Genomic DNA, 25,063 nt, shown 5'->3' with positions numbered 1-25,063 from the left:
AAATTTGATTACTAATGTGGATAATGGTAAAATAAGGGTCAAATAAAATAAAAAAATCCCTTACTACACTCTGTATGTAGCTCTATATCATGAATATATTTCAACTAATAGATCCAAAGTGCCATAAAAAAGTGTCTCATGTATTAGGCAGCATACATGTAACCATTTTATGCAATAACTTTATGTGAGGTAGCTTTTGGATGCATTAAATCCTTCAGCTGTCTGGTTCCCACCACAGTCACTCTAAACAACTGTGACTCGCATTTCAAATCAAACCATTTTGAATGACTGTTGACATATCAACAATTCAAATATGTAGAAATTCTGAAAAAATAATGGAATTCTCTCTCAATGGGTTGGATCCAGATCTCCATATTTGCTGCTTTGTAATCAGTCCTATGTAACCAATATCAAATATTAAAAAAAATAAATAATTTTCAGATGGAACAAGTCTATGCCTTACTATGTTTGTAACTAATCCTGGGTGGTACTGTAATCCAGTACCACAATATTTTCCACATGCATCAGTGTTTGCTGTTATTTTAGTTTTGTTTGTATCACGTCATAACAGGAGAGATTTGGTTTTGAGTACTTTTTTCATAGTCAAAACTCATTATGCCCATTATTTTTGCCTTATCATCTAGCGTGTGCACCCTCACAACAGAAATACAAGAACTCCTGTGAAAGACATTACATGTGAGATAATTCTTTGTCTCTGACTGAGATTTGATCACTACATTTATCTTCAACATTTTGAAGGGCACACACCCTACTTAAGGTCTACTTGTAAAGTTTTTGTGGTTTTATTTCCAAAACAGTAATGATACATTTTCACATGATCACTTTCAACTTCTCTTTATCCCTTAGACTTAAACAGGCCATTTTTGTTACTATGCTTTTAAGATATAAGATATATAAGGTACATGTGAAGGAGGTCTGTTCTAATGCCTTCTATTGAGCCTTATTCAAAAAGTGGTTTGAGTTGAAACATTCCTTGTAACTTCAGTCTGAATAGATGGAGCTAAAGTGCTGTAGATTGATTCCAAAACAGGATTTTGCAGCCTAGTTGTCATATATGGACTGGGAAGTGTACGGTATGTTTTGAAACTTAAATTAAAAACAATGTTTACGTACTGAATAAAGCTCCATATTTCAAAATAAAAGGAAAATTCAGTTTTAGTCCTTGATAAGGGTCCTTTAAATTGTACTGAAAACAAAGAGAAAAATTCAGAGAGAGAAAGTGATCCCAAACTTTTGAATTGTGATTTCAAACTTTTGAACGAGGGTGTGTATCACAGTATAAGTGAAGTTAATGAGTCCATGCTTCCTGAGTACTGAGGGCTGGTACGCTATGCTAAAAGAATGTCTTTAAACTTTTTTTCTTATTATTATACTAAAAGAAACACTGCACAAACTACATTTTTCAGACAGAAAGCTTACTATTTATTTAGTTATTATATATTTTAAACTGTTTTTTTTAAATGATGCGAGGCACCCAGCAAATGACATGCACTGCAGTTAACTGTCAGGTCCTGCATTTCACGTGTAAATTGCACAAAACAGAAATATCACAGGATGAGACTTGTACAGCATTATGGACAATATAGACAACATATCAGCCAGCAGTATATCTAACTCACCACCAGTTGGGGGGTTGGGGCAGCCCTCTCCGTAAGCACCACTAGCAGTGGTCACTCCATCATAACAGCACCCATATGTGGATGTGCGGCAGTCTACAGGAGGAGAAGCCGGCTGAGTGCAGAGAGAGAAAGAGACAGAGGAAAGTGATGAGATACAGAGATAATGTTGTACAGTAAGGCTGCTGGGTGAATAGTGAAACAGAGTGACTGGCAGATACTCACAGTTGGGACATATTCTGGAACATACTCTGGGACATACTCTGGGACATATTCTGGGACATATTCTGGACAGCCCTCCTTATTGGGACCATGGGCTTTAGATACTCCATCTCGACAACAGCCGTACCTGAGAGATGTGATATGGAGCACTGTGTGTAATGCAGTTAAGAGCATGTGTGCACACGAGTTACATTTGCAAGTTTCATACATCATAAATTGCATTTCACCATGTTTACAACTGTATGTACTGTCTCTGTAATTATTTAATTTCTTAACCCTATAACTGGTGATAATGAAAATATATACAAATTATTATGTAATTACATTTAAATGATCATGTAAAGTATTGTGTACAGCAATTAGTCAATAACATCCTTTGACTATACACTTTGTAGGGATAACTCAACTGCTATTATTTGTGTAAATGATATGACTTCTCCCCATTATTCTACCTGGTGCGGGAACAAAGCGATCTCTGGACACAGCCTTGACCCCGGGGGCCACTGACTGCAGTCCTGCCATCAGGACAGCAACCATATGGAGACTGACGACAGTGAGGAACCACACCTGTACTGGGGTAAGGGTCTACATCTACTGGCTGACGCACTGAGAGAGGGAGAGAGAGAGAGAGAGAGAGAGAGAGAGAGAGAGAGAGAGTGGAAAGTTTTTTATTATTCTTTGAAGAACGCCATTCACACAGAATTAATGTGGGAAGCAAAAGTGGAAGGGGGCAAACAGGCACTGTGAAAACATGAGATAAAAGGAGAGTGCGAACAGCAGGATGAGGAGAAAGAGAAAGAGAAAGTCATAGACTTTCATAATGAAAGAGGGCCGAGAAGACAAAAAACAGACAGGGCAACAGACTCCAATAAGACAGACTTGGACAGACACACAAACACCACCCACTAATTCAATTCCAGTAAACTAAACACTTTCACAGCGGATCTATTTAAAGACTTGGGTACAAAACTTAACATGCTTCTCAAAGAATACTGAAACATACTAGAGGCATGGATATGGAACTGAAGCCTGAACCCGGGACTTTCAGGCCCAAATGGTACTGCTAAATTTGAAACCTGAAACCAGCCTGACCCCACCGTCACACACTATACGAGAGATAACTGTCACAGAAACAGTTTTACAGAGATTTGCTTTGTTATGAAGTGCTTGATCGACAATAAATAAATAAATAAATAAATCCCACCCCGATACTGACATTTGTTTTTGGCCAGTGCAGTGATAAAGTCTGAAAACCCCTGGTCGGATTACCATATTACCATAATATGGTACCATAAGAAAATACACATCCTCTACAAGAAACACACTTAAATATTGCATTTTCCTGCACATTTTAGAGCACAATTTCTATTTATTTGCTGAGTTTAACATATTGGGAAAAAAATAAAACATAAAAAGTACAACAGAATATAAAATAAATAGTAACTGTGCATTAAAACGTGTAGAAGTTTGTTTTCCTTTTTATTTTGTTTTGTTGTACACATACTAGACTATACTAATGATAGAGAAATTTGCAACTAAACAAATCTACATAAAAATCACTCATTACAAGACAAACCCGAGCCTAATCAAACCCAATGCTGTCTGTGAAAAACTGGCTACAGCAGCAGCTCAGACATGACCAGCACTCCCTCCTACACTCGAGTGCCTCACAAATATTTTAATCACATAGACAATCCTGAAAACATGCCAATCAGGTCCAGATAATGAGTGCAGGGACAGAGGGGTGAGGGGTGCAGTGCTGGGAAGAGGGTGGAGTGGGTTTTACAGGGGAAATCACAGTGAGACTCAGAGAGAGAGGAGAGATATGAGGCCAAAGTGGAACCACAAGAGCGGAACTGCACTGAATGATTTATAGAGTGTAGAAGAGGCGGTAACCTGGAGCATGTTCCTCAGGAGTATAAAGCTGGAATCCATGCAGGGTGTTGTCATAGCCTCTTGGGTCCTGCATGCTGGGCACCACTGTATAACATGAATAGGCAAAAGACTGTGACCCAAAAAAGTGATCCAAAACATTCCATATCACCACTAATAATACACTCTTACCCATTGAAACAAACAGTAAAAGTTGATGCAAAGTGCTAATTCTAAACCTGAACAGATTCTACACATTCATTACATTTCATAATTATGTAAATATTTACATAATTATATGTATATTGTTCAGCAAAATAACAGGAATAACTCTAGACTTCTAAACAACAACTCAATCATGTGACTATGCAAATCTACGACTATGCAATACAAATACATTTGTACTATGAACTTTTATTAGATACCACTCTTCATTTGTCTAGTTTCCAGTTTAAGCATCCATTTAGTACAAGCTATTCTTTTTTCAGGAGATATTTCTGAGGAGATTATATATGAAACAATCCACTCCTTTCTGGGACAACCATGCAAGAACTGATAGTCCACCAAAACTGTCAAACAGTACTTAAAGCGTTCATCTTCGAGAGATAAGAGAAAATCAAGCTCCACTCTTGCTTCAGATCTGAAAAAATACACGTATTTCCATCCATTTTTTCACTGTGAGAAGACAACACTATGAATCTGAAAGGATGTGTAGCTGTCAAGAAGCCCTTACTAATAAAAGGAAACCAACTAAAAACTGACCGCTTCAGAGTCCAGACCTCAACATCACTGAATGTGTTTGGGATTACTTCAAATGTGAGAAGCCAAAAATTCAACCAACTTCTAAGACTGAACTTTGGAGGTGTGGAAAAATCCCGTGCAGATTTCTTTGAAAAACGGAAAGCAAGTCTCTCAAAAAGAATGGAAGCCGTAATTAAGCCAAAGCGTGGACACGTTCACTGCTGACAAAATATATATTTAGTTGTTGAGGCTTCTATGTCATGTTCTGTTGAATATATGTTTCTGATTTTTTCCTTGACAGTGAAAATTGAGTAACTTGTACTTGATGACCATTCCAACTGGAAATTAAAAGAACAAATGGTGATCTCTGACTTTTGCACAGTACTATCTGTCTATATTTTACTACTTGAAGCCTAATAATTCTCATAGTTAGCCACTAACTCTGTAATACAGCCCAGTGAAATATGAAACAACTCTGTGTCTCTACAGAAACACAAGTGAGTTTAAGTCTACGATGAGGAAGAACACTTGAACAGTTCACAGCACAGTCAAACCAGAAGCAAGGTGCACACTGTATGTACACCGAACTATAAAGCTCATTAATGGGGTGGTGAAGGTCTAAAGGAAGCTGAGAACAGCTGAAGTGTGTGTGTATATGTGTGGGGCAGGCGTGTACCCTGGGGGCTGTAGCAGTGCTGGGTGTTGCAGCTTTCCACAGTAGGGGGTTTGGGATGGTTGCTGCAGTGCTCCACCCCGTAAAGGTTCCTCTGTGTGTCTGAACAGATCACCTGCCGCTCCCGCAGCCCCGAGCCACAGCTTTTAGAACACTAAAGGAGACAGAGAGAGAGAGAGGAGAGAGAGAGAGAGAGAGAGAGAGAGAGAGAGAGAGAGAGAGAGAGAAAGAAACTTTCACAACATATATAAGATTCACAACATTCATAAGATGGTAAGCATGCACTCCAATCGATTCACTATCTGCACACTGTACTTCGACCATTTAATTCAACTTAAAAAAATACTCTGAATTAGAGTACCAGAAAATTTTGGGTACCAGAACTTTTTCCGAGGGCGCTATTTTTGACCATTTTCAACACAAATTTTCTAGTAAAAATTCACAAATGACACTGTCAAGGGCAAAGTCTACCTAAGGAATAATAGAATTCATTGCCTTGGATGGCTGACCATTCTCTTTTGTCAAGCATTTCATGGCACATATTGCAGCCTACGTGCTGTATTCATTTCACTACATTTATTTTATGTAAATTGTTTCTATTTATTGTCAGCTTTTCTCGGGTTTCAGTTTCCGTTTCAGCCCAGCATGTCCTCAATTTCAGTTTTGGACAGAAACTGCATTTCTGTGTGATAGAATCATTTTTATTTTGATGTGCAAAAGCAAAAATCAGTTCAAATCTCAAAAACACTTCTGCCCTCTTGTACTATTTACAGTATAGTGGGCTTATAATTTGATATTTTAATGATCATTTGAACAAAATGTATCCATAAATGTAGGTTTGTGATTGGTGCTTGCTGATCGAACATTTTACAGTTCAGAAAATGCAGTTACACTGAATGGTATAATTAGCAAGATGACCACTCTGCACAATGCATTATAAACGCCACAATATACACAATTACAATTGTGCAACACAACATCACAATTCACTGTTAGACGCCACTGTTACGACCGAAGGCAAGAACTTTTTTGCTTCTTCTATAACATTGCTGTTTGTAGATAATAAGTGGTTTTGTTAAGACAGCATACAAAACATACATTGTAACAACAATATAGAACAGCATAATATGGTGATAAACTCACCAGACCCCAGTCACCAACATGCCATCCAACAGGAATTCTGCAGGCCGGCATCTCACAGGTTTGTGTGCTGGGGGGCTTCAGCAGGGTCCCACACATGTAGTCCTCCAGACGGTTTCCTCCTGATCCCACACACACCACATCCCTCATCTGCTCCCCAGAGCCACATGGCACAGAGCACTGCACGCAGTCCACAGAGTGCATACCACACACACAGCACATACAAGTATGTACAATTACATACAGCTTAGTTTATTATGTAATAAACTAATAATTCTATGTAATCAATTTCATATGAGCAGCATTATTTGCTCCAGTGACTGGCAGATATTTATTTGAACAAAATAAATTTAAAGGAAATGACCAATTGACCCTACTGATAAAGTCAGGAAGGCCCACAAGCTCCAAACAAAGATGCTATCATGGCTCACTTGAACAGAGACAGGAAATAGGTTATTTAGTCATATTTTTAACTAAGCATAGTGTAAAAAGGCTTTTTGCTGAATTGCAGTAGTCTTTGCACACATCGTTCTTTCTGTTGTCTTGAAGTGGCTATAATATGTGACAGTAACGTATGACGCACAGAGCACAGAGCAGGTTGAAAAGCAGATCATATGGCCATATAAGACGTAGGCGTGGGCAGTTTGATGCTATGGTATGGTCACTGCAACAAATAACATCATATGCTCTTCTGAGCACATCAGTGTTACTGTCAACATCTCTAGAACACTAGCCAACTGTGTGCTTCAAAAAATGAAGTTATGCCGTAACTGTAATCTTGAAAAAAATTAATTAATTAAGAATTGATCAATATATCAAACTGACATTTGATGTATTTATTGTCAATTAGAAGAGCAGAATGTTCAATGCTGGCCTTTTGTAGGACCACACCTGAAGCTCCTCCTCTTTCCAGTATAACATCCTATAAATCTACATCTCTACTTTCTTTTTCTGGGATGAACTTTTTACACGCTACCATTATCTCACTGTCTCCCTGTTTCTTAATCCTATCTCTGTTTTTCAAGGTGGGTACAAGCTGTCCAGAGTTCTCTCCTCTTCTACAATCAGAGTGTTCTCATACTGCTGTGTTGAAGGTGTGGTCTGAACTCAAAAAAATCATTTTAAACCAACTGTACACAGCCTGTGAACAACAACCAGCGGTGTCACAATGGCAAAGTAAAACTGCATATAGTCACAAGGAGCTGACTGGATGCAAGACCATTATGCCATTACTTTGTTTATTTTTTAACAAATTGTTAAACATTTCCTCCTGTTTCTTATTTCAGTGAATAAAAATTAAGATCATTGCAATTTTTTTCAAGTGGTACAAGGGCTACATGATTATCATCGCAACATGACTTCCCACAATGGATGCATCATTAATGGCTATAGTAATGGATCAAATTACATTAATATTAGAGCAGTTCAGCTGCGCTCTCCTGAACCAAGGTCAAACCCTGATCTCTTGTGTTTGCAGCAAGTGATTTAACCACATTGACCACTCTGCTACAAAGTCAATTACAAAGCACACACACACACACACACACACACGTGCACAGGCCAAAAAACTACTCCATCCTTAACTACTAATCTGTAAAAATGCTTTGAAACTGATGACTATTCTCATTCCCAGTGAAACAGTAGTGGCTACTGTCACAATAAACATGCAACAACTTTTTAAGGAGTTAAATTTATCTGTATTATTTTTTAATACCTATATTGAAAAGATCAAGTATCATGACACCTATTTTGTATCCAAGATGTCTTCAAGTATCGCAATGTTACATTTTTGTTATATCGCCCACCCTTAATGAAACAGTGTGTACCTGGCTCCAGGAGGACACGCTGTACTGGGCACAATGCTGCATGTTGCAGTTTTGTTGACCGAGGGGTTTGGAAGCGTAGGTCTCACACAGAGAGTCCTCCACCACCCGCACTCCAGACGCATCATGGGATATGCACTCCACTCGCCGCACCTGAGAGCCACCACCGCATGTCGCTGAACACTGGTTCCACTCACCAATCTTCCAGCTGCCGCACACCAAAACCAATGCAGAGTGAGCACAAGTACAGCTAGTACGGTGAAATCTTAAGGAGGTGAAGTGCAACATGAACTCCAACCCAGACTATGCTAACACATGCAGCTCCCACACATCTACCCCAACAGCAGCACCACGTACAACCTAGTGAGCTTAGCGTCATTTTTATTAGTCAGTTAGTGTCGACAACACAAGGACATTTCTAAATACACAGCATTTCACTCTTAAAAATGAAGGTGTCATAGAAGACGGGAAAGAAGAACCACTTTTGGTTCCCTAAAGAATATTTCAATGGACAATTCTTAGAAGAATCTTTTTTTGCAAATTAGATGATTTACAATTATACGTTATAGAACAATGTTCAATACTAATGAAAGTATGTCAAAGCATTCTAGAACAATGTGAACAAGGTGAATGGCAAAGGATGTTCTAAAACAATGTCAAAGGGGAGACATTCTAGAACAGTGTGAATAGATTGAGTGGTAAAAATGTTCTAGAACAGTGTGCATAGGGGAAAACATTCTAGAACAGGGTGGATAAGGAGATATTCTAGAGCAGTGTGAATGGGGGGCATTCTAGAACAGTGGGCATGGGGGAAAACATTCTACACCCGTGTGAATGGGGGTGAATGAGAAAAGACATTCTAGAACAGTCTGAAGAGGGGGGCATTCTAGAGAAGTGTGAATAAGGTTCCCTTAAGTACCTTTTGATGGATGATTCTCAAAAAGTGTTTTTGCAAATGAGATTATCCACACAATATCAAGGTTCTAAACTAATGCAAGGTTTTTTTTACTAAAACCATACATTCAAGCCAAGAACCATTAGGAGGCTTTATTTTTAAGAGTGCAAGAACAAAAAAAAACAATGTAATTGAGCGTTTTAAAAAATTAGATTATATTTGATGGCCAAGGTTCACGTTCAAAGAATTCATAAACAACACTTTCCCTGTCAGCCGACTGATGAGCCCTTAGGAAGAGAGAAAAAAAATGTACAAATTCAAGATTCAACAAAATAGAAACATGCCCCTGTCAGTAAAAGACAGAATCCATAGTAATTATAAAGCATAGTTTCAGGTTTCTGAGTAAATCACCAACAGCCAAGGTTCCAGGACGTGCCACTGTTGTGGGTGAGAAGTTCTGAGGTTTTGTAGCCAAGCCCCCAGCTTCTGCTTCTCACACAAACAGAGTTTATATACCCCCAGAAAAAAAAAAATAAACCACACCACATCTGAAGGATGAGTGCCAAACAGTGGATTCAGACAAACCTCAGAACCTAAAGTACACAAACAACATCTACAGACAAAAGTAGCCCTACTAGCACTGACACTAACACAGACAGCTCTTCTACAGCACAGACAGCAGCCCAGCTTAGAGCTCTAGAGCTTGGGTTCATGGGTTATGCACAGGGCATGTGTACGTCTTTTAACATGGGAGATTAGTGAAGTGTCTAGTGAAGAGAAACAGCACTCGGGTGCCTCTTTGCTAGGGTGAAATACTGCAGTAAGTGGGAGTAGAAGACCAGACTAAAGCTCTGAGCTGGACAGTTGCCCCAGGCCTTGGTTCATCTCCACATGTGGAAGAACAGGCGTTCACAACACTCATCTACTACACATGGAACTCATCAATACAGACTGAGCTCAAACACATATCACTGGTGTAAGTAAATGACCTTTATGAGTGGACCACTATGTGAATGGTTTATTATAAGAAATTGAGACTTCTAAGAATCCATATATTTTTGAGATCTGGACATGTTGTAAAAGATGTTAAGATATTTTAGTGAGCAACTTTTGAAAATGTGTATGGAGAGGCCAAGGGCTGACCCCAAACTCTTAAAAAATCCTCTGAGAAACTGAGGATGAACTCCAGTTTTCCTAAAATTAGCCCATAAAAAAGCTGCTACATTCTTTGGGAACTTGGGAGTAGGGTAACACTTTGTTTTGATGGTCCACTGTAGATGCTTTGTGGCTGCTCAATTTATTTTTGGACCAAGTCACACTTACTCAACTGTTCCTAACACCAGGATTCTACACTGGACAGTCAGCTCAAATGTTGGGATGCAGTGCAAAATTTAAATAAAAACAGAATGCAATGATGTGCAAATCTTTCAAACCCTATATATAACTGAAAATAGTACAAAGACGAGATATTAAATGTTGAAACTGAGAAATGTTTATATATTTTTTTTTAAATATATGTGCTTTTTGAATTTGATGCCAGCAACACGTTTCAGAAAAGTTGGGACGGAGTAAATAGATTGGTAAAGTGGTGTAATGCTAAAAAAATAAAAAAAAACACTTGGTGAAAGATCTCACAAGTAATTAGGCTAATTGCCAATAGTAAATTTGGGGTTCTCATCATCTATGGCACATAATACACTAAAAGATGTTTTCAAGGGACAAGGCTGAAAACCAATATTGGCTGGCCGTGATCTTCGGGCCCCCAGGCAGCACTGCAAGATTCTGTAGTGAAAATCACTGCATGGGCTCAGGAACACTTCTGAAAACCACTGTCTGTAAACACAGTTAGTCACTGCATCCAATAAATGCAAATTAAAACTCTACCACGCTAAGAAGAAACCATATATAAACAGGATCCAGAAACACTGCCGCCTTCTCTGGGCCTGAGCTCATTTAAGATGGACTGAGGCGAAGTGGAAAAGTGTCCTGTGGGCCGACAAATCAAAATTTGAAATTCTTTTTGGAAATCATGTACACGGCGTACCCCGGGCTAAAGGGGAGAGGGACCGTTCAGCTTTTTATCAGCATACAGTTCAAAAGCCAGCATCTGTGGTGGTACGGGGGTGCATTAGTGCACATGGCATGGGTGACTTGTATATCTCTGGCACCTTTAATGCTGAATGATATATACAGGTTTGGGAGCAACATATACTGCCATCCAGACAATGTCTTTTTCAGGGAAGGCCTTGCTTATTTCAGCAAAACAATGCTAAACTGGCCTGCCTGCATTTTAGACCTGACACCCACTGAAAACATTTGGTGCATTATGAAATAAAAAATATGACAAGGGAGACCCGAACTGGTGAGCAGATGAAATCCTGTATCAAACAAGAATGAGAAAACATTTCACTTTCAAAACTATAGCAGTCGGTCTCCTCAGTTCCCAAACACTTACAGATTGTTGTTAAAAGAAGAGGTGATGCAACAGAGCGGTAAACATGCCCCCGTCCCAACTTTTTTTAAACGTGTTGCTGGCATCAAAATTGAAATTGCCATATATTTTTCAAAAAACAATAAACCTTCTCAGTTTCAACATTTGCTATGTTGTCTTTGTAATATGCTCAACTAAATATAGGGTTTAAATGATTTGACCATCATTACGTTCTGTTCTCATTTACATTACGCACAATGTGCCAACTTTTTTGGAAACAGGGTTATAGTATAAATTGGGGATAATATTTTATATTCCAGTGCCAAAATAGGAAAACAGATACTCTCAACAATCACACACCATTACTTGGATTTGATAGTATTTGCTGGAGAATGTTGGGTCGGTACTCTAGGCTTTTAACTTACATTCAACTAAATATCTAAATCCAAATTACATTCACTCTAGTCTTCACATTATACCAAACCTTAATCTAACACTAAACCTAAACCTAACCCTATCCCTGCTGATAACCAAGTGAATGTCACTAGATTGTTAACAGTCTGAACATTTGTAGAGAAGCTACGAGGGACCATCAAAATAAAATGTGACCGTAAGTTGTAGGCTATGAATATTAGCTTGTGTTTGAGATCACATTCTGCTGCCATCTGCTCCCTCGGACTGGGTTACCTGTACACCTGAACATAGACACGTGTTGGCTCTCTGGGTCTCCACAATTGCGGCTGGTACACATACGCCATCCTTACAGAACAGGAGCAATACACCAAGACTTTTCAGACCCAGCGTTTCCCCACTAATCAGACAACCCAGATCAATAAAAACACAAGTGTGATAATGCTCATGTGGATACTACAGACATTTAAATAATCATAATCATATGACATGACTTATATCATCACAGACCTTCTATAGGCATCCCAACTATAGAAAACAAAGCTTTAATACTTTGAATGCAAACTAAAATGTTTAGTGGTGCAAGGTTTTGATGTTTTTAGGGAATTCTCCTACCTGCGGGTGAGGGGGCACTGTTGCTCATTGCATGTGCGGTTATTGAGAGGTCGAAGCAGGGAAGCACACAAATAGTCAGGGTATGCTTCATTATCAACAGTACAGAAGACCAGACGAGACTGATAACCTGAGAAGATAAAAAATAAACAAGACAATCATTTATTAAAAACCTTAGCAAAGTCATGTCATGAGCTCAATGTTGGTGAAATGGACACATGACACAATGTCATTCATAACAAATGCACGTGACGGCAGGACAGCCAAATCATGCTCAGATATTGTTCAAAACAATCTCTTTACTAGGCACTAGCACGCTCCCAGCTCTTGCCTGGAGGTTTGACACTGACCAGAGCCACATTCCTTGCTGCAGGCAGACCAGGAGCCATAGCTCCAGTAGTAGCCCTCTCTGGAACGACCATTGGGCAGATAATACTCATAGTCCACTCCTTGGTTGGGCTCCTGAGTGATCAGCTGAACAGAGACAAACATGCAGCAGGTTGAACCTTAAAGTGTCATCATTATGGCTAATGATAATAAGCATGATATATATGTTTCTCATTCATAGCTCATTGAAATAAGCAGAGAAACATTTAACTGACACCACATTTATGCTCATAAATTGGAAAATTTAGGCATAGAAAACATTAATCATACCTCAACGACCAGGGGCTCAGTGGTAGGTCCACGGCCAATGATGGTTTCAGGGGTCATCTCCCCCTCTGTTCCTCTCTGATAGTGCAGCATGGTGCCAGCAATGGGAGTAGCACGGGAAAATTCAATCACCCAGTGCCCGTTAAGGTAGTACTCACCACGCAGGTTCTTGATAGCTGTAAAAATTCACATTGAAGGAATATACTGATTCTATCACCACCACCACCACTGTTCCCTACTGCTTTACTACTACTACTAAAAAAACAGCAATTAAAAACCCATAACAATAACAATTAAAATAACAACTTACTGCCCCAGTGCAGCTCATTCTCATACACTCACCCAAGTAGTTGCGAGTAGCTACAGTTTCACTGATGCGGATGCTGGTAGCCCCAACAGGGATGATGAACATTTGATTGTAACCTACAAATCAAGAAAAACATTTGGCTTGTTTGTGTCTTGTCTTGTCAAGTGCCAAATCTCTCATTTTAAACCCAACACTGTGAGGGCTGGACTGAGTGTTACCTTTAGGCAGATCCCGCATGGAGAAAGTGTTCTTGATGGCGTGGCAGGACTGACCGTTCCCTCCACACACCAGGCAAGGGTCCTCCTGCTGTGCAGAGTCCAGCATGCTGTCACAGCCCAGACGCTGTGGGCAGGAAGTGGGCAGGAAAAAGGAATTTAGGATATTTTTGGATATTTTTTGGCATACATTCTTTAGAGCAAAGACTCAGAATGGGGGATTTGTTTGAAGATTATTTCATAACATCTCACAGCTCCCACAAGGAACTTGGCAGTACATAAATCTTTTACATACATTGTTTTTAAAAAGATGTGAAAGAGGAGGTTAAAATAAAACTAAAAGTACCATATTTCATTTTACCGTCTATGAGTTAACAAACTTAAATTATTTCAGAATTTCAGAAATTTATTTCAAAATTTTCTTGTATTTTATTTCCCCCCCATGAAGTCCACTTACGATGTTTGTATAGTTTTATGAACCAAAAACAATCATAATTCATTTTTCCTTGACCATTTTCCTACCTCTCTTCATCCCTTAGAATTACACAAGTCTTTTTGCAACTGTCTTCAAGATGGATGTATGTAAATGATCTCTACTCTGACTGGCTGCCCTGTATTGTGTCCTTCACAAAGCAAACCAGGCTGAAATACTACTCATAAATTCAGGAGAACGAGTGGAGTTAGACAGTAGGAATAGACAGAAAGGGCTCAAGAGATGGATACATTTAAATACATTGTTTTTTGTGACATCACAGAAAGAAATCATTTAAAACAGATTATTCTTACCAAATACCAAGAGAATGGCATTTGAAACCTTAACACTGTTGATACATACTATTGTTTTTTTATGGAAAATGTACTGTTTTTTCATGATATGGGCCCTTTGAATAATGTAAGTATAGAATGTACTACAGCAATAGGAACTTCTGGTCCAGTTCAGTCTATAAGCTAGAAAAAATAGTTCCATTTCAGTTTACCTTTTAGATATTTAGATATTGTAGTAAGTTTGGTGGACAATCATGTGACCAGCAATTACCCAAGACTCAGCTGAGGAAATACACCCACTCTTAAAAATAAATGGTTCTTTGGAGCAACTTCTTGTTCCCTAAGAAATTAATCCACATAATATAAAGGTCCTATATCATTTAATTGAACCAAATGTCTAAGCTGATAACCATTTAGGAAGCTTTATTTTTAAGAGTACAATAAAAGTTAAATAAGTTACTCAATGGATCATTAAAGTGTCTCAGCACCATCACAGGTAGGCTTTAAAGAGATTTAAAAGGCAGCAGGCAAACAGCCACTTCAGTCTGGACTACCATACAAACATAGAGTTGCTGAAACTAGTAAAGCACTGTGTAGTTTGCCACTGATGCTCACCCTGCAGACTCCCTCCACACAGATATCCTTCCTGCCTGGGTGGCAGGGTGTGCCATCCACCACTGAGGAGCGGTGACGATAGTAGAAGTTTTCTCCTCTGGGGATGCAGTTCAGCTCACATGGATCTTCCGCTGTGAAGAGGAGAGCAGATCAGATTCAAAGCAAATGCAAAGAGAAACCACTGCTGTTTATGTCTGGACAGGCAGACCTAAACAAAACAGCCAGCAGTAACTTAGAATAGCAGATTATGTTGCAATGTGGCCTCCGTAGGCCTCTGTTAATCTTGTCACATTCATTTAGTATCAATGCAAATGAGCAATGTCCGGCAGTAATGAATGTCTTTTGGTTCTTGGAAAGCTACAATCTCCTCTGCAAGTTTACACTTTTCAAAGATGTGAAAGACTTCAACAAAACCCAACCTGGCACAATGTTGGGACAATGAAGCATCATGGTGTGAAGGCCATCCAATTAATCTGATTTAAGATGATACAGCTATAGCAAGTAGTTGTAAGTTCACCTTGCTGCCTTAAAATTAAGATTTCACAGCACTTCAGTTTGAGGTGGGCAATGGGGCACAAATACAACATCACAATACTTCAAGATATTTACTCGATACACAATGTGCATCATGGTATTTGTTTTTTTCTGAGGTTGAGTATAAAAATACTCAAAAACTATGAATATAATCATCAGCGCAGTGAAGACAAATGCTCAGAAAAGCTTAATGTGACAGAATATCAATAACAATAACAATAAAGACTCCCATATTGCCCTCACCTAACTTCACACATAATAACTTCACAGAAAGTAACCAATAACACCAATTATTATTCTTTTAATTCACAATCAGAAGTTCAATGAAATCAAATATACAAGCTGGGCAGGTTAACGTTTCAAGTAAAAAACGTTTTTATATTGAAGGTACTGCAAAAATGAATGCACTGAATTTACTCGATTCACGTGTGCATCATTTCCACATGCTTAAAATACAATATGTCAACACAATAGCTGCCAAAACATAAAAATAAAAGATAAAGAAAGTAAACAAAAAGATAAATTTTGTGGTAATGTAATGAACTGTACTGGAAATAAATATATTCGAATTAAGTAAATTCAGCACAGCACACATAAAAATAATTACTCAGTAACTACTATGAAACTAACAAAATGGTCAGTCTTGTTTTATACATACCTCCATAGTAAGGCAGCCACTTGTAAAGTTTTCCATGGAAGTCAGTGCCATCAAACTGAGAGCACTGCTCCTCTCTGAAATCTCTGGACCCCTCAGGGCAGTCCTACAAGGGAATAATCAGAAAGAGAACAGGTTAATGAAAAGATACTAGCATATTTACAGTGAAACAGAAAGATAGAGACGGTGTTGAAAGCCAGCTAAAAACTCACACAACTACAGCGGGCACAGACTTGTCTGCATGTTTCATTTTTTTGCAGATCAGATGGGTCATATGGGTTTAGGGTTATTTAGGATTGTACCTGAATGTTGCAAGAGCGGTACGACTTATCAGGTCCGACACAGTTTTGCCCTCCATCGGTCCTGAAAGCAGCAGAGTTGCATAAAAAAACATTCTGACACTGAATAAATGACAAAAACATAAGCATTGAGTAGAACAGCTGTCAGAATGGTAATCAGTGCTGGGTATTATTAATAAATTTTACAATATTTTCAACATCAGATGGTATTTAAGTTACTCAAGTGTTAATACAGATAATAAACCCGTTCATCTGACATTGTTTTGAGTAGACTAAAGGAAACTTATTACAAATATTAAGCAGACAGAAAACAAAATTCCACATAAGGAAATTTGACATTTATTTAGTTTTTATATACAGGGTGATTCAAAAAGATTAATCCCATTTTCAAAGCGCCATACTTTTACAACTGTGAGGCGCCTAGGAACCAATCACATACCAATTGAAAGAGGGGGTCATAGAGTTTCTGTCACCGGAAAATGGCTCCCTTCCGTCTGCAAGGAGATGGCGACCCCTGAGTAGAAAGCGTTTTGCGTTCTCCACTTCAATAAGAGTGAATCCGTCATAACTGTGCAACGTGATTTTCGTCGGCAGTGAAGCTCCAACAGCTCAGAGTGTTCACTGTCGGTTCCACAACACTGGATGATCTCCGAAATCGCACCGAAAGAGCCGTGAGTACAGTGACACCCGATATGCTCAATCGAGTATGAGATGACTGTGACTATGGTGTTGATGTGGTCTGTACAGCTGCAGGAGGTTCATATTGAGCACTTATAAAATTACATAATAAACTTTATTCTCACTTAAACTATTTACAATTTACTGCATTGTTCTGTAATGATTTACAAGTGAAATGAATCATTTTGAAATCAGATTAATCTTTTTGAATCACTCTGTATTTTAAACTCTTCAAAGCAATCCGAAGTGTCAAGCAAAAGGCATTCATTGTAGTTAGCAGCTGGGTGCTAAATACCATGTGTAAAGTGCACAAAACAGAATTTAGAAAAACTGAAAAACAAACTGTTTTACATGAGCGACTACTTTATCTAAAATCTGTATCACAACTCCACTACTGGTACTGATGATATATCGCCCAGCACTAATGGTAATTGAGACTTTGGATGGTCATTTAAAGTATGGATTGTAGCGATACAAGCGTAACTATGTATTAATCAGCCTTGTGTCTTCATACAACATACTGCACAAGCACACAGCTTGGCACAAGGAATCTGGGTGTGTTAGGGCCTCTCCCTTTAGCTCTGCAGATCAGTTTGATGCCAATTCAGAGAGGTTTCAACAAATTCTTTGCATATTAAAATATAAACATGTCTGGTCAGGAAAGATGACATAACATTAGGCACTCTAGATGACATCAAGGACAAGTAACAGAATGTAACAGCACTAATTACAGCTGTTAGAGTTTCCCATTTCAGAGTAGCAAGTCAGCACAGTGATATTCTTAGACTAATGGTTTGCAGGGTGTGGTGAGTAACACTGAATAGACACAGACACAAAACGTCTCCTGAAAAAGAAAAAACTATGGATCTGGACTATGTCTAGTTGAATCATGTCTGAAAGTTAGGTGCATTTGTGTGCATGTGTGTGGGTGTGAAGTGTGATCTCAGACAGAGTTAGTTTCTTTTGTAAGTTTCAAAATGCCTCTTTTCGGGAATTTCGCCCTATACAATGCCGCAGCTTGTCTGACACGTAATATGTGAACATAATCTTTCTAGCTACAGTGCGTTTTTTTTAGGGCCTGAGGGCCAAAACTTTAAAGACATCATTTAATCAGGTGGGCAGACCAGATGATGACTAGTGCAAAACACGCTTGCATTGACAGTATAAAGATCTGAGGAACTGTTGTATTTTTTATGGATTAACTTCACACTTCCTCCCATTGGTCACAATTTTGTGGTTACCCACAATCACGTACACAGTTTTCTTCTAAGAGGACAGTTGCACCACGATTAAATTCATATTGAACACATATTTATACTTTGTTACCACACTGATAGTACAAAAACATAACAGAACATTTCAGAATGTTCAAGGAACCCTGCACTCGAACAGCGGGTGCAAGGTTGACAGACACAACGTCTCCTTTTTGGAAGCACTGCTCACATCATCAGGTGCAAGAGAGAACATGCAAGCCGGATTCCAACTCAGGCAAGATTTATGGACACAACGCTAAGCTGGTGAGGATTCTCTTGAGCCAGCCTACTCATACAAGCTTACACTTTTAGAAGCACACAGTTAGAGGCTACAGCATGATCCCCTCACTTATAACTATTCACCACCTGATCTACAGTGAACGGAGAAAGCCATAAGATGCCAACACAGCTACACTGACAATGTAGACTGTCAATATGTCACTGGAACCTCTTGAGCTTCAAATGAATGTTATTTTAAATATTGAAGAGCCTGACTGATATATCAGTTGGACGATAATATCAGTCAACATCAGCATGGTATTATTATCAGCAAAAATGTAACTGATATTATCACTGATGATTAGCAACTTTTCCTAACTTGCCATCTATCAATGATTGAGATCCTTTAACATTTACGCCAATCTCTTTGTGATAAGGCAGGATGAAATGATGAACATCACAATGTTGAGTATTACAAAAATATGTAAAATGTGTCCAAATATACCCTTTAGCCTGATAATAACAGGTTATAACCTACACATTGATTATTCATATCAGTAAAGCACAGTTTATAAAACTAAAACTTTCAGAGCATAAAAAATAAAATGTAAACTATAAATATAAAATTAGATGGACTGATATTATTAATTATTGGCCTCTAAAATTGGCATCAGGCTCAAAATATTCCTATCAGTCACACCCTATTCTAGAATGCAGGGGAAAGCTTAGGCTTCTCATCTCCTTTCTCTGAAAGGACAGCAGTAAACAGCAAAGGACACTCAAGCTTTTAACTTAGGGCTTGACTGGGAAACACCTGCTTTTATCATAAAGCCAGAATGTAAGTTCAGCAGACAGTTTTCAATGGTGATTTTAATAGAGTCGGCAATTACTAGTGTTTTGCTTGTTTGCTTGTAAAGCTAACACAATGCTGGATGCACAAGTAGGGATTTGACTTCAGGACATTTTTTCAGGTTACTTGAATGAGAAGAATGTTTAGGAGAAAGAATCTCTGGTCTGGTCACCTGACTGAAGTCTGCAAAGACATTCCCCTTGGGCAAAAGAATGGACTTACTGTAAAGGACTATGTCAGAGCAGCTGAATCATTGTATGGTGTGTACTGGACCCAGATTCAAAACTATTACCCATTTCAAAAAGAATTTGAACTGTTTAACAATTCTCAGCCTGAGGCTACACTGACACACCCAGACAGGATGATGCCCAATTAAGTGAGCTGCCTGCTTACCGCTGAGTCACACACCGCCTCGTCCTCACGGTTACCCCGCTGCCACACGTGCGGCTGCACTCTCCATATGGTCCCCATTCCTCCCAGTAATCACCACTGGGCAGCTGAAAATACAACACACACACTTTAGTCTATTTGGACAGCAGCAAATTGTATTAGCTGTAACTTGATACTTTAAGAACCCAACCCAGTCGCTCTTTTGTGGCTGAATGAACAGCGCAGGAAAAAACACAGTGTTCACTATGCATTTACTGCACACATGTACATACATAGTTATATACATGTATATTGTTGCTGTCCATGTATCTTCATGTTTATTTTTCCACATTCACAGTCCACATTCATATTGTATTGTGTCAAAATTTTTGTGATGAATAAACCAATGAAAAAAATCTCAAAAATGACTTAATAATAAAATCTTTTCAGATTAACTTGCAATAGAAGTTAGGAGGGTTTTTGCCTTCTCCTGTAAAGTTATCATTTTGGAGACACTTCTTTTTCAGACAGCAACAACATCACGATTGTTAATCCTGTGAATCTTACAGCTGATTTAACTTACTTATTTAATGTAAACAAGAAAGCAGCAAGTCAGTATTCCACAGAGCTGAGAAAGACTTGCTCACACATGAGTAGTCCAACTTGAGCCACACTACAGTCCTGGGATTAGCCAGGCAGAAAGTACAAGATGTCACAGTGGTTTCTATATAAAGCCATGTCTCACTCATTAATTTAAACCTTTTGTCCACAGGCGTGTACCAGAGGTAGATAGTAGTTACATTTAAATACATTTACTCTAATTTACTTTAATTACATTTACTCTACATTTATCGACATTTTATCAACATTTTGATGGATACGTACTTTGAGTATTTTCCAATGACAACAACTTAACTTCTTTTACTACTCCAGTATCTTTATGATGAAAATAATCTACTTTTTTACTTACATTTTAGTCATTAACAATTAGTTACTAATTCACTTAGTTATCTATATATACATTACAGGTCAGTTTCCCAGACAGTGATTAAGCCTAATCCTGCGTTACATAACACTCTGAAAGGAGATTCTTCACTGAAAAAATGCAGTCCAAGACTAGACCTGAAAAGAGTAGGGAACTGACCCTAAATGGTTCATTTTATCCATTATAAATCATAATTAAATTTAACCTTAAATTTTACTTAAAACTAGGAATGCATCCAAACACCAAAGAACAGAGCCCTCAGTTTCTACACTAACACACACTGCAGTTCTTGACCTGCTCAAATTCATCAACTCAAGTTCTTTTTAAGGGGGTAATTACATCTACTTGAGTGACTATTTCACCACAGTAACAATACGTGTGTATAAACTACTCCACCCACCTGTAGTTCATATACATACCACAAAACAGCATGTATTTAGAAAATTAGAGTATTAGTCAAAAACGCTAACAGGATTAATGTCATGTCACACTTAATCCCAGAACATATACTAATCAACATCCATTTGCCCCCAGCTACACTGCCTATCTTTACTTTATCTAAAACATCTGGCTGGCTCGGCACTGCAACATGACTGTTACCTTAGTTTATCCTTTTTGTTCACTCACTCCACTCACCGTAAAGACAGAGGCCAGGACTAACTGCAGGGAGGCCACGACCAACAGCAGCTTCATTGTTCACTTCAGGACACAGCTGATTCCTATTTAGGATGTACCACTGAGGGAATGCACCTTTGTTGAATGCAAATATAGATTAGAACAAGCATCCAGAGTTAGACGTGCTCTTACTGGTACTCAATAAGACTGTTTTCAATTGGTTAGTGAGTACGAGTATAAATGCTTGGCCTTATAAATAAAATATGCTGATATGTATTGATTCTGTACACTGTGAACACTAATGTGAGAAATTATACACACTACCAGCTGTTATCGTATGAAACATGCTGTACTACTCATTGTTTTCTTAAATTCCAAAAAAGTCTAACATCCACAAAGGAAACCACTGTAAAAGACCACAATAACAAACAAACCAAATGGTGATGTACTATGGCTGTGCACTTGAGTGGCAGCTTTACCTGAGTGTTTCCGCTGTGGTTTAGGTAGTCACGCAGTCTACAACCTGAAAAAAGGGGGAAAAAAATCATTTAAGAAGTGAGCATTAGCTGGTTCTTAATTTGGATAAACCACAAAAATTCCATGCACTCCATATCCCAAGAGGAAGCAGCATCCCTGGAGGCAAACACAATCAGTATGAAACCACCCGTCATGGGAAAGAGCAATGAGCCATCTCCTTGAGCGCTTTGTGCTGGGCTGCCCAAACACGAGCCCTGTTCTCTTGAAAAGATGTAATTGCTTAATTGAGATATTTATAATGCTCTCCAGGCGAATGCAGATGGAGAACTGGCTGTTTGTTTTTACTGGCTGTTATGAGGACGGCAGGGGGCTTACTGCCCTGTGAACCGGAATAGAAATCCACTACTGCCAAGCCTGATGAGCATAAAGCTTTAGGATGCTGAGTCCTCATGCCTGTGGTCAACTGTAAGCAACAACCTCCAACTGTGATTTGGGAGTACGTCAGGATGACAGCTGCTCCGAAAGTAGCCTGCTGCCTCCTATGTTGTTCCAATTGATCTAACTTCTCATAATCGCATCCACTTGAGGCTTGTTATCAGTGTCAGTGCCTCTGTGAGTCTATTGTGGGGACGCTATGATTGGAGTGACGGGTAACCAGCAATTCAAAACACAACATCTCAGCACAGGCAGGGCACGTGACTGAACTAGACTGCTCGCTTGGTCACTGACACTTAGGAGAAACAAAAAACATGCCAAGACACATACGCAGCAAAAACGCTTCCAAAATAAAGTTTTGGAGAGGCACACAGACTGCGGCTGCTGCCAGTTGGTGCATGCTGCCACCTGTAAGCGTTATTACACAAAGCAGGTTTAATCTGGAGGCGCACTCCACTCATACTTGGATTACTACCTGGACGGGAAAGAATTCTGAATAGGAATACAAACTGTTAATGGGTATGGTAGATATTACATAATAGAGCATAACACTAACTGCAATTATACATCATCTGATACTCCACAGGACTGTTTTGTACTGGTCTCAGTATATGTACATATTCTATTTTAATCTTAAAAAGATGCATGTTACAGAAGTTAAAGATGCCGATATGAATTCATTCGGCACACCCTGAACTCTAATGTGAGAAACTACTCACACCCCACCAACTGTTATAAAACATAGCATCACTGTTCAAAGAAAAAAAACATGCATTGATTTTTTTTTTCCAATTTTAATTTTCTAAACGCTTTTTGAGCACAGAAGCTGAATGACATAGATATCGCTGCTGTTAGAACAAAACCTTGTGTCTCCATTTTTGACATTTTTCAGTTTTTAACATAATTTAAAACTGTCTGTAGTCCTTTATATTGTATGTAAATTTCATGATGCATGGACCAAAAGAAACCACCCAAAATTACTTGGAAAAAAGTCTGGTTCCATTGACTTACATTAAAAGTAAAGCAGGTTTTTTCCTTCTCCTGTAAAGTTCTAATTTTGGAGATAGGAAGTTTTGTTCCGACAGCAGTGATATGCTCTAAAATTATTTGGAATAGCATCCATTTACACTAACATACATTAGAAGTTCTCAAGAAAGCTGCCATTTTCGAGCAGAGGTGGGCAAAAATATAACATTTTATACATACTTCAAGACATTTTCACATTACATGATGTCACAATATAGAAAAAAAGAAGAAATAGTGCTACATTACTCAAAAACTGTGATTATAGTTATTCTTATTCAGTATTTGGCAAAGTGAGTTGCACTACATCCAGTTAACTTGGACTAATTTTGCTCTCTTCATGATGAAATATACAAGATACTGTTCAGAACAGCATTTTGTACTGTATTACACCATAACTCATCACAATAACAATATATATTGTCATACTGTCCATTCCTAATCTGGAGCTACTTTTTGGGGAGGAGGGCTGGTTCGTTTGTTTATTTATTTATTTATTTACTGGACAGTGACGACATGCTGCACTACTGCTTGTTTTCCTGGACTCCTAGGAGACACTAGGAGTCACTTCACTACCAGGCAGGAAGGAACGCACTGCAAATAGCCACAACAACAAATCGCTAAATGGGAATTTGCTCTGAGCTTCGTGTTTCACAGCCTGTCAGCAGAGAGAGGCTCCGTGCTGTGCAGGTATGGGGTGGCGTGTAAGACATGCGCCCTGAAACAAAGTGTCAGAAACGGAATTCTGGACCCAAACAAATGTCACGATTAGCACAACATACTGTACTCGACTTCGAGTTAATCCTTCCCCACTTTATACGCCCTATTTTAACGCGTAACGTCTGAAATACCTACACTTTCAGAGCGTGTAATGAAATATCGAACACAGTCAATGATAAAAAGCGAGAAAAACCTAAAACCTCCTCACCAAACGATGTAATACTGCAACCGTTTAGTACAGAACTGTGCATAGGTACCCTGCCCAAAAAAATAAACCCATAGAAACCATTAACCATCTATCCATCTACCCACCTATAAGCAGTGGAGTATCTCGATGTAATACTACAACCGTTTGTAGGCAAAGTACTCTCTGAGTTTGGCAGCTGGGAGAGCGAAGCCTGAAAGCCTGAAGCAGAAGTTGAAACTGATTGAGCAGCTAAACTCACCCGCTGCGGATCAGTGAAGTGAAGTGCTCCAGCTTTCAGCGGCGGCTCAGCGGAGGCTGTGGAGGTGAGCCGGGCTGTAGAGCTGCTGCTGCTGAACTCTGCTGTGGAGTTGATGGGGATGTTTAAGTGCCCCTCTCTCACAGACACGCTGCTGGAGGAAGCAGCCTGTTAAAGGTGCACTGCGCCAAACCGCAGGCAAGCCCACCCCAGCACCAAAGGCATTATGGGTAATTACCCTCAAGGTGTAATTTTCCAGGGAAAAAAAGAACCGTTCAGGACGCGAGTTCTCCTTTTTATGTAATAAATATCAGAGAACTGTATGCTCACTAACTTTAGCCCTTTAAGGCACAAAATGCAGGTTTCAAACACAGCATTCAATTTGAAACTATATTTAAGTGTCTATGAAGTTTATGAGTGAACATGAAGACTGTTAAAGGTTGAATGTTTTGTTTGATGTTTGAACTGTAGGTCAAGTTTCTCTTGAACTCAGCT

General features: G+C 38.9%; 1 protein-coding gene across 2 annotated transcripts in view; it reads right to left on the bottom strand.

The window, feature by feature from the left end:
- The window catches only part of paplna (papilin a, proteoglycan-like sulfated glycoprotein), a 37,003-nt gene extending 12,247 nt beyond the window's left edge, over nt 1-24,756 (bottom strand). Inside the window, exons 1-20 of one of the 2 annotated variants that reach the window (XM_036592931.1) lie at nt 24,572-24,756; nt 21,950-21,993; nt 21,492-21,605; nt 19,895-19,998; nt 16,505-16,565; nt 16,206-16,308; nt 15,014-15,144; nt 13,637-13,760; nt 13,454-13,534; nt 13,115-13,287; nt 12,808-12,931; nt 12,461-12,587; nt 12,122-12,193; nt 8,112-8,316; nt 6,289-6,465; nt 5,149-5,299; nt 3,756-3,839; nt 2,312-2,465; nt 1,863-1,986; nt 1,641-1,752 (exon numbers count right to left, since the gene is read on the bottom strand). In XM_036592931.1, the coding sequence (XP_036448824.1) occupies nt 1,641-1,752; nt 1,863-1,986; nt 2,312-2,465; nt 3,756-3,839; nt 5,149-5,299; nt 6,289-6,465; nt 8,112-8,316; nt 12,122-12,193; nt 12,461-12,587; nt 12,808-12,931; nt 13,115-13,287; nt 13,454-13,534; nt 13,637-13,760; nt 15,014-15,144; nt 16,206-16,308; nt 16,505-16,565; nt 19,895-19,998; nt 21,492-21,548 (2,164 nt within the window). In that variant the 5' untranslated portion in view covers nt 21,549-21,605; nt 21,950-21,993; nt 24,572-24,756. The remainder of the gene's footprint in view (nt 1-1,640; nt 1,753-1,862; nt 1,987-2,311; nt 2,466-3,755; nt 3,840-5,148; nt 5,300-6,288; nt 6,466-8,111; nt 8,317-12,121; nt 12,194-12,460; nt 12,588-12,807; nt 12,932-13,114; nt 13,288-13,453; nt 13,535-13,636; nt 13,761-15,013; nt 15,145-16,205; nt 16,309-16,504; nt 16,566-19,894; nt 19,999-21,491; nt 21,606-21,949; nt 21,994-24,571) is intronic. The other variant, XM_036592932.1, reaches the window with a different exon arrangement.
- Between the last annotated feature and the right edge of the window lie 307 nt (nt 24,757-25,063).

The sequence above is a fragment of the Colossoma macropomum genome, unplaced genomic scaffold, assembly GCF_904425465.1.
Source record: "Colossoma macropomum unplaced genomic scaffold, Colossoma_macropomum, whole genome shotgun sequence".
Lineage (NCBI taxonomy): Eukaryota > Metazoa > Chordata > Actinopteri > Characiformes > Serrasalmidae > Colossoma > Colossoma macropomum.
This window is presented reverse-complemented; position numbering and strand designations above follow the sequence as displayed.